We start from the raw sequence: 10,857 nt of genomic DNA on the forward strand, positions 1-10,857 counted from the left end.
TGTCTTCATCATTATCTATGGCTTTTAAAAAAAACACACTTGACAGCTTCACTGAGCTGGCATCACTCTCTGCAACCTAGCTGCCTACATCAGTTCTGATTTTCCCAATAGAAACAAATACAGGAGAAAGATTTCCAAGCTGCATTTTGAGCACTGTTAAGTTGTAGGATGATGAAGCTGAAAAGGCTAACATGGGAGTTTTCTCCCCAACCACCTGTCCATCAGCTTTACATTATGTGTGAAGGTTTTTTTTGGTTGCTTATCACTGCCAACTGCACTGTAAACCAAACAAGTGAACTTTTCTTAATTATTGAGTGAAATCATTTCCTTAAAAGACATGTGTAACTGTTAGTGAGGAAAACATATCCAAAGTAATGTCATTCATCAAAAGCAAATTCGATCACTTGAGTTCCAGTAAACCGAACAAGTTACTTGGACTAGATATACAAAGACATTTTAAATGGACCTTTATTGAGTCAATGTGAATAGTATCGTAGTTTCATAATATAAGGAACTGATGAACGAACTCCAAGCTATAGTGGGCTAGATTCTCAAAGCTGTTGACTCCAAGACATCAGTAGCATGATTTGCTTCAGAAAGAAAAAACGCCCCCTCCTCTAAATTTAGCAAATTAGAAATAAACACATGTTTAATGCAGGGGCCAACTGTGATTACGCTTCAAATTCTTGAAAATATGCTTAAAACAGCAAACACACCGATTACAGCAATCCCCTGTCTACACCCTCATTTGCATCTCAGCCCTGGAGACCAGTTGTTCAAGGCAAATCAATGTAAGTACAGTCAACACAACTGAATTAAGTTCTTATGTGAATAAAGGAATTTTATTTGAAGTAATTCCAATAACTGTAATAGAGGAGTGGCATAAGAACAATTGTTACGGTATACCGTGTTAAAATATATTTTTTTAGTTTAAGATGTATCTTTGCACAGTTATATAAAAAAAAGGCCTGGTAAATGAAAAAATATACAGTTTCAAAAGTCTGCATATATATAAAAATGAGAAACACCTGCCATAACACTATCAATACAGGCGTAGGGCATCGTGATGAATCTGCAAGGGGTTTAAATGGCTCTGGTGACCATTATTCCTTTAGGCATTGTGGGAAACAATTACTGCTGAAGTGCCTTTTCAAGTGTTCTATACATTTCTGACACTGTGCTGTATGAGACGTCAATTTGTGCAGACTTGGATACAGAATTGCACAGCAACCAGTCACCTAGATCCCTCTGTCAAAGTTCTGTCTTGTCCGCCATGACTAAAACTGACTAGCAACAAAGAGATACAGTTTTTATATTTTACCAAATGCATGTTCGGAATTCCAATTCGTATGTGTTTCATTCGCTTCTAATTAACACCGGAAGAGTTGTCTCAAAAAATCCTGAAGGAAGAAAGAAATAATTCCAAAATTCCAAAATAATTGCCTACAGCCTTACTACAATGATGGGTCCTTCCATCTGAAAGGTGCCGTAAAAATTACACTGCTTGATTTGAACGCAGCATATGCTTAAAACTCCCAGTCATGTTCAAGCACAAAACTTTGAGCACAGAAACAATTGTAACCAATGTGCTGTAGATGACAGGGTACAGACGCACAATGTTTTCACAGTATTAAGCACTGTAATGTTTTCCATGGGGAAATCCTACCTGAAATCTAAGACAAACACACAATGCGATAGAGCTTCAATTACAGTATATGTGAATCTGGTCATCGGATAACTTGATAACTTGAATCAATGGCCATCTGCACTATTTTAAACCTGATCATGCCTTAATCCAATCAAACATCTGCATATACAATTGCGTAAGCATCTTCTTCTGTCTGTGGTGAGGGCAATGATGGTAGATGCCACATGTTTTACCTTTGAGCTATGCGTCCAAATGGGGTGCTTGCAGGCTTTATTGACATTGCAGCATCGCATCTGATAAGCCATCTGGATCCACTCAAATGCAAGGAGATCCGTTGTGATACCATAAGTCCTGTGAGTGATTTAGTGTGTAATTCACTATGGGCTTCTTCATTTTAGATCTGCAAACGATGACATGCTAGGTCAGTGTGAAATGAACCTTGCCACGGAACATCTGCACACAGCTTTGGCTGATTTCTTCTGACACTTGTAGCAGCAGCCATAAAAGATCTATGGGACAAGTCGCTTTAATAATTATTCAAAATGCTATCTAAATGTTAACAAGTTTCGTTCAATAGGATTTCTAGACCGGACCCTAGCTGGTGCCGTCACAAATAAACCTTCATGGATCATTCACTCAAATTGCAATGGTGGGGCTCTTCTTCTTGCTATAACCCCAACCTGAACTCAAAGGCCACTTTAATAGGACAGCCTTCGCTCCAACATTAAAGACTCCAACCATTTGTAAATACGTAAACTAGGCTGGATCCATTGATTCACCAGTAAACATCAGGTCATCTTCCTTGGTCAGCAAAATCCCCAGATCTCAATCCCATTGAACAGTAGTGGGATGCACTTGAATGTTGCATCGGTGGCTGAAATTCTCTACCCACCTCATTGATATGACCCAGTTGGTGGATGTACTCCTGAAGAAATCACTAAGTGTTAAAGATTTGACTAAGGGTGGTCTAAAGAGGCTAGGTTAAGGAAATAGTTCTGCATTGTTTACTGATCTTGAGAGAACTCTGTCTCATCTCCTACATCCTACAACTTAACAGTGCTCAAAATGCATCTTTTATCATATTTACTTGGGTGAGCTGTATTACAGCTTAAAAAGCTTCCACCTTTATTGTTTCTATTGAGAAAATGATTGTTTCTATTGGGAAATGCAGAACTGGCGTGGGCAGGCAAGTTGCCAGCATAGCCCCTGGAACAGAAGAAAGTATAAATCAATTGGTTACAGTTGGACTGAATGAATTTTGTGGTGTGCTGTATATGCCACATCATGTCCGGGCTATCTTTGAGGTAGGTGTTTGTTCTTATTCTCCACCCCATCCCTACACTTACATATTTCCAAACATAATGGGTGACAATTAATTTCTTTATACCTTTTCCTATTGTATAGAAACATACACCACATTTGAGTTGAACTCACTGAGGAAATCAGTTTAGTTTTCCTTGTGGCAACGTCTTGCTATCTGTGCCTGAAACTGGCCCTTGATCAGTATTGTACTGGTTGACCAATTAATAATTAATCATCTACTGACTAATTGTATTAAGTATGGTAATTCCTTTTTTCTTTTTAAGGCAGCTTTCTGCCAACTTTGAAAATACATGACCACCCGGTGATCTTACTGCTTAACTGTTCCCACCAATCACATGATGCTTTGAGATCTAGTGCATAAATAGCAGAGGAAATTGACTGCATTGAGAAAAGCACTGCCACCGTGCTAAACAAGCTATTAAATATTAGCTTGACGGAAAATTGCTTAATTTGCTCTGAAAAGAAAGGTGGCAGGAATGGCACAACGCAATTCAGAAGCCCTCCTGAATACCGAATGAGCAATTAAAGTAAACTAAACTCATCATTACAGGATGTTTTAGTATTTAAAAATTTCTGCCAAAGTTTTGATGTGTAAAATATGTAAAATGTATCTGGCAGGCAAATTCATACAACTGCCTATTAACAGAGTTCCCAGGAGAGGCAGAGGGAACCGTTTTCATTCTTACCATCCCCTGAGTGGCAGGATTTCTCTTTTTTCTGTGCTAAGTTGAAAGTTGTGTGTGTGTGCGTGTGTTTCTGTGTGTCAAGTGTCAAAGGAAGCTTAAAAGTCTTGTGCAGAGCTATTCAAGAACCCTGACTATTATAGCAATCTTTTTTTTTGTTTACCTTTGTAATGTTTTTTTTGTGCTATATCACAGGCAAAAAAAAAATGTACAAAGAAACATCTTGTCAATGTATTTTCCATAACACAATGCTTATCAATGAAATGTTTGACTAGGTTTATAACAAAGCGTTGGTTTGATCCTTACTACAGTAAGTGATTATGGTAGGCTTGTCATTTAGGGCCAAGTCTCAGTCCTTTAACAAGTCCACATTTCACAAAATATTCTGAAAGCCTTTTCCACCACCTCCTTTTCATATATCTCTCCCTGCTGGGGAGGGGGGGGGCAGTGGTCTTCCATCATTTGGCCTTGGCTGACCTCTGGCCGTCACTGGAGATCACACCTTAATTGAGAGCGGGTCCTTGCCAAACTATCTAATCCAGGGGTGCCCAATCACGGTCCAGGAGGGCTATTCTACTCCAGGTTTAACAGGTAAAATGATACAATTAACTCTTTCAGGGTCTGGACGGAGGTTTAATTGGGTCAAACAATTTAGAACAGGGTTGGAACAAAGACCAGGAGTGGAAGAGCCCACTTTGGACCCCCTGTCCTAATCATTCAAATACTACCTTATATGCATGACAGATATCCAGCTGTGCTTTGAATAGCTAATCAAATACCGTAATTGCATAAATATCAAGATTCTCATTGCTCTGGTAGCCTGTTATACTTGCTCACCTGAAGAGAATCCTCTTCACACCTTCAACATTAAAAAAGCCAGTAGTGACATGCTTTGACCCTGAAGACGTACTGGTGTGTAATGACCTAGAAAGTGAAACAGACTACCCAAAACAAAATCAGTAGTTTTCAATGCTGCTGTGGTAAAAAAATAAAATAAATAAAAAAACTTCCCACAGAGCAATACAATGTGGCAGGCACCAAACGATAGTCAACAATATTTTAGGACTATTACCATAGGTCATTAAAGGCCCTGCAGCTACAACTGTTATTGCATTTACTGCTAAATGCAGGCACCATCTGTCTCAGTAAAAGGTCCCGTTGTCCAAATAGTATTAAAACTGTACAATGCAGCATTACCAACCCACACAACACCTTGACTGATAGCAACCTTCAATCATGAACAATTGTGTTTTTCACACAGGTGCATTATATATCGAGATGAAGAATTCGTTTGGGAATGTGTTTAATACATGTATTTATGTACAGCCATAGTTTTGGATGCTACAATCCATAACAGCTCTTGTTTGAATGCCTTTATACCCACTTAATGCATAAGCATTTCAAAATCTATCTGTCTGGTCTATACGTTATCTTGCCATTTAAGGATGTATTTGTCCTTATAGACATTCTATAAAATGTACCCTCTATAACCTAATGAAACAGTGGTCAATTGTTATGCAGCATGTCAGGTCGTTATCTGCCAGTAAATACAACGCCAGCTCCACTAAATTAAATTTGAAATGCATTAGTCTGCCATAACTGGATTACGAAGAAATGCTGGATGCAAAGAGACCTGCGGCAGAAGATTTCATTCATTGAAACTGGTTGAAAGCATTTTAATAATGCACTTTCTTTTTTGGCATGGTGTTCGGCATGGATTATTTATCTTTATGAAACAAACATGTTACAAAAAAAGGCACTGTTACTAAGTGAAGAGATACCATTTTGAATTAAGCTGGCAGTGTAGTGCTTGGTTATATTTGAAAAGTAACTAGTTAAAACCAGATCTGGTTTATATCAATGCACCGGGATCATTAATTTCCAGTTATCTATACAGTAGTGATTATATCAAAACACAATTTAATGGCTTTTCAAGATTTTCAACCAACACACCACAAAATACCAATGCATTTTATAATAGAGTCAATGAACTCTGTGTCTGTACTTTATTGACAGATAATGTTCTGCACCGTGCAATATACAGACCTCCACATCAACTATTAGCACTTAATAAAACTAATAATCAAGAGAACAAACAGAACACTCAACTGAAAAGCTTTGAACTCATTACCATATAAATATTAATTATTTCAGTTATGAAGTGCATCTCTTGAAACTGATGTATTTCTGTACCTCCGCAAGCTCGGCTGAAAAACATTTAAATTACTTTAATTGATATGCATAGTGCGGAAGCCCCAAAACTCTGGAATGTTCCTATATTCTGCTAGTGGCAACATATTAACAACATAGTATGGGACAGGAGACAGCAGACTTTTTTTTTTTAATACATTAATACATTCAACTAAGCACCTGCAATATGCAGCATACACTTTTGTTTTATGGACTGCCCCTTGTCTGACTCATTCATGTGTTATGCAAATGGTATCCCTGGCATGCTTTCTGTAACACTGGTACTCTATATAAAAGCTGCATATCTCAGTCTTAGCTACAGTGGGGCAATGATTTTGATAAAAGGCTGATGTTAGACTTAGTACACTTGCTTGTGTTTCACGAAGAACAATCTCTGAAGTTAAATAAGGGGCCTTCAAAATAATGAATGACATTTATAAAGAGTGACTTGTATACCAGTATAGAGTAGGAGAAACTGAACGTAGCCAGAATTTGTAATGACAAAACTCATTTATCTGAACAAGAAGAATCATTCCTTTCGTGGAGAAATGTTCTTGTTCTGAAAATTAGATCGTTTTTTTCAAATGTCAGCCGTTTTCAGTAGTACTTGAACAACATATGTCTTCTTGAAATACATGAAAGACAGTGTCCTTAACTTACTGGGAACTACACTCCAACAATCTGACAAATTGTGCACAGCCTTTTCACCAAACCACTATGCAGGAGAAACAAACTAAATATTCTCCTATGTGTCTTTATCCTGTATTCACATAACTGGCAATATCTTTCATTGAGTGAGGATAGCAGGACTCAATTAAGTACATCCTCACAAGACAAGAAACCAACAGAACCATAAGTCACTTTAAAAATTCCAAAATAAAATGAAATTCCCCCAACCCAGAAAGCTAACGTAGTAGTAATTGAATAGTATTTACAGTAATTGAAGAGTATTATTTTACTCCAACAGCTTACTGACCTCAGATCTCATCCTTCAATTCAACAGCCGATCCTCAGTTCACTGGTAGAGTATATAGAATCATTAACTGGATTATATGTTCCACGTTCCTTTAAAAGTTGTGTACAAAATGACCCATCTTTAGGTGAAATATTACAGTCCAATGCACGTGCAATAAAAGGTGTAATTATACACTTGAATATAGTATCATATTTTGACCTTACCAAATAAAACAAATCAGGAGCACAGTGGAAAATAAAGCCCCTTGTTTTGAAATCCCATTTATGAGAACTTACCGAATTCATATCAAGCTCTTTCTCCACCCAGCTTTTAGCTTCTTCAAACTCCTCCAGCATCCCCATGATGTACAGGGTATCAAGTGAATCCACGATGGAGGCTCCTCTGAGTCCCCCTGCATGGTGAGAGAAAAGCAGCAAAGTCAATAGGCAACTCTTAACAAAATGCAACACCAGCATATCAGCAACTGTGACAGGACTGCCTTCGATCTTCTCCACTCAGCCCACTGTCAGCTTTTGCAATGCCATTATGTGCTTTCGAATCTACAGTACAATGAGCAAAGTATTTTGCTCTTAATGTATTTTATTGCATTCACGTGTAATATACAATGATAGGATTATTAGCCTGGAACGTGATGCACTTACACAGACAAAACTGGGAATTAAAAAGGTAAGGAGGCAATGAAACGCAATATTTGTTATATTCAGAAATATATTGTGAACCTTATTTTATTTGTGTGCCGTTCATTTTCATTGATTCCGTCATGCAGTGGACCCTGGTAGGCATGGTAACTGCGACTGCAGTGCACCGTGGGCTATCGATCAGTTACCGTGGTAACTCTTCTTTTTTTTTTATAGAAATGCATAAACTACATTTTGTGAAAAAATCCCCTGAAGAGCTCTGGTGCATTTTTCTTTAGAACTTAAAAAAAGAAATAACCTGAATGGACGCCACTTGGTGTCGTTTCAATGGAACCGACTGTATCTGTATAATCGCTAACTTGCGAGTTGCGCATTGTACTGTATACAGCTCCACTGTTGAGTTTCAAAATGTTATACCCTCACTAAAAGGTCAATAAGTCAAAGATTTCACAGCAGGAAGCTTATTGTGATGAGGGAAAACAGAATATTTATAAATCACTCTATCCCTGACAAGTTTAAAGCACTGTCACAATAAAGCCTGTGGAAGAGTGACAATGGAAAAAAAAAATCACTCTCCACACAATCATTGCTTCCCGATTCCAATCTAGCTAGAGTTGTCTTGTCTTGTTGGCTGCAAAGCTAAGGAATTGCAACCGGAGAACAGTTGGGCAATCTGTCTTGTCACTTCTATCACAAGATGTGGTTTCAGATCCCTGGCTTGGGCTCATCAGGATTCCTTAAAAAACAACTTTTGAGTTAGTGCTTTTCAGATTATTTACAGAGAAAACCAATTTTCCCATTTTATCCGTGTCAAAAGAGGTTAGCGGTATTGAAACGTCATGGTATGGTAGGCCCTGATCCCTCTGAACTGAATGTGACTGTATGGCTAACTATTTTTTTTTTAAGTATATTTTCGGTTTTCAACTTGGCTGGTGCGCTTGATAAGATTACTCCAGTCACCAATCCCACGGCAGGGTTTTGATTGCTCAGGGCCACATCAGGGTACAGTCGTATGCATAATGGTCTTCCTTTTGGGACGCAGTTCATCTTCACCTGCTTTTTGGAAATTCAACAGCATGCCTCATTTACAGTCCCTTCGAGTGCAGGTATGGCCTTGGATGGATGATCAGTTACAGGGCTCAACAATTTCACAGGTTTCTTTGTCTTTCCCTGGCGTGTATTTTAACATAACAGACCATCGCCTCTCCAGAAGGTGACCTACTATCTCAGTAAACGTTTCTGGTCTGTAACAAATGGCTTCCCTTATGAAAGACACTGTCAGCTTGTTCACTTTTGGCTATATTTTAATGAAGGCCCTGATGTCCTTATAGTACTGTTTATAATAGTTAATATGTTGATATATATATATTAACTAACTGTGAATTAAATATGAAGCACATTTGTTAACATACTAGTAACCTAGTAGTTAATTAAGCGATAACTTTAGGGCTGGTTAAACATACAAGGAAATAAGGGCTTTTTGTACTAGCGAGGGAGATGTTTATTTTTCTAAGACAGCCAGCTATGAAGTTTGTCTGGGGAAGTCACGGCCACTGTCATGTAATAGCCAGTTAATAAACTATAAAAGTGGCAACATGGCAAACCAAGGTAAACTATGGTAAATGCATAGTAAGACTGCAACAATGCCATGCAAAAAGACTGTGGCAAACTTGTATAAGGAACTGTTCTAGTTTCCAGTACTACTTGTATAAGGAACTGTTCTAGTTTCCAGTACTATAGGGTGGAATATTTAAAGATATTTCTTTTTTTTTTTTTCATTAGTTCCAAGACCTGTTAGTTCGATCGCATTTCAATTAGTGGAATTAATTCAGCGTCCCTTCTGAAATCACTTCGGATAACTTGTTTAGTTAATGCCGCAGATATTGAATGGCTGTCATTATTGATATAACTGATAAAATGTTCAATGCATCTTTTCAGGTGATTTTAATCAAAGTCGTCACAATTGCAATAGTAATAATTACTCTAAGATTGAGGTTTTCTTTAGCTGTGCTAATCATCTTCGCTTGATAGAACATTTATATGACATAGATAATTATGTTTTTTTCATGTTTAGTGTATAGTAAGATAATATAATGGTTTTTTAAAAAGTAAATTATTTATGCATCTTTCTTAAATTGATCCCTCATACTAATTTCGAAAAGTCATAGTAAAATCTTCCAGACTAAATTATCAATACAAGAATTCAATAGCACTGGGTTATATCTTGACTCGGTACTATAATGTTTTTTCTTCAATAAGGAATATGTTACAATTGTCTGCAATCCTTTTTATTGCACACTGTAACATTGTTACAGGTGCATCAGTCCCTGAATTCGGCAAGCTTTTCTTTCTTCTCTTTTGATTGATGCAATGGACAGGAGCACTGTATGTGAAGGAGAAAGAACATTGCTGTGTTACAAAATTGGTAGCCTTTGCTGAATAGCATTTCAAGTATGCCCCTATCAAAACAGTTGTCAATTAAATAGAAGATATTCCATTTTTGTCAACATATTTACAGAAGATAAAGTAAAACGTCTATAATAACAATCTTCAAATGTATGGGTAAGTCACGCAAGTAAACTAAGAATTAAAATACATGTACACAAAGCACTACTTTATATTTATAAAAACTGCTTACACGTTTTAAGGTGGCAGCCTTAGTTGTAGTCATTTACAAAAAGTTAATGCCTCCAATAACAACAGATTAAGTCGATTGTGCATATACGCAACATGAGATAAAGCTGGCAGATTTTCCACTGCATTAGTAGTAGTCTGGCTTTGCTAATCTAACGACTTGAACGCTTAAAGCACAGGCAATCATTTCTATTTCGAAATGTGTTTTCATTTCCTACAGGCCCTTTGGGTGTCATGTTTATGCAACTGAAAAGTCAAAAGACAAAGGGCACCCGGGCGACACTGGGACTGCATACCAGAGCAGCCTTGTTATTAGGTTGATCTGAAGGAAAATAAAATATTTAATTAAATTGGCCTTGGGTGATTACTGAGGTCTCATGAATGAAGGTTTGTTTGTATCACATTAAATCCTTGCATTAAATAAAATGTAGGCTGCAAGGGCTCCATTGTAGAGAAAACGAAAGTCACAAAGGTGGAACAGCAGTGTTATTTTGCACTGGGTTACATATCATAGGGAGATTGCTCATAATTGCTGGAATGTGGGCCCAAGGCAACTGCAAAGGTTCCACAGATCAATAGAACTCCTCTGTAAGCGTGGTTTGATGGAAATTACCCCTACCAAATCCTATACTGATACATCAACAAATGATCAACTGCCGTTCTGCATATGTAAAAATATGACTATTGATGGGGAATCTTACATTTTTATATTCCAGTCATGTTAAATTCTGTGTGTTTTCCTTGTAAGGTTCATTCCCAGACACA

General features: G+C 37.5%; 1 protein-coding gene across 1 annotated transcript in view; it reads right to left on the bottom strand.

Moving 5' to 3' along the window:
- The window catches only part of LOC117413980 (mannosyl-oligosaccharide 1,2-alpha-mannosidase IA-like), a 113,772-nt gene that overhangs the window by 42,634 nt on the left and 60,281 nt on the right, over positions 1 to 10,857 (bottom strand). Inside the window, exon 3 of the mRNA XM_058999359.1 lies at positions 7,096 to 7,211. Coding sequence (XP_058855342.1) covers positions 7,096 to 7,211 — 116 coding nt within the window. The remainder of the gene's footprint in view (positions 1 to 7,095; positions 7,212 to 10,857) is intronic.

The sequence above is a fragment of the Acipenser ruthenus genome, chromosome 25, assembly GCF_902713425.1.
Source record: "Acipenser ruthenus chromosome 25, fAciRut3.2 maternal haplotype, whole genome shotgun sequence".
Taxonomy (NCBI): Eukaryota; Metazoa; Chordata; class Actinopteri; order Acipenseriformes; family Acipenseridae; genus Acipenser; species Acipenser ruthenus.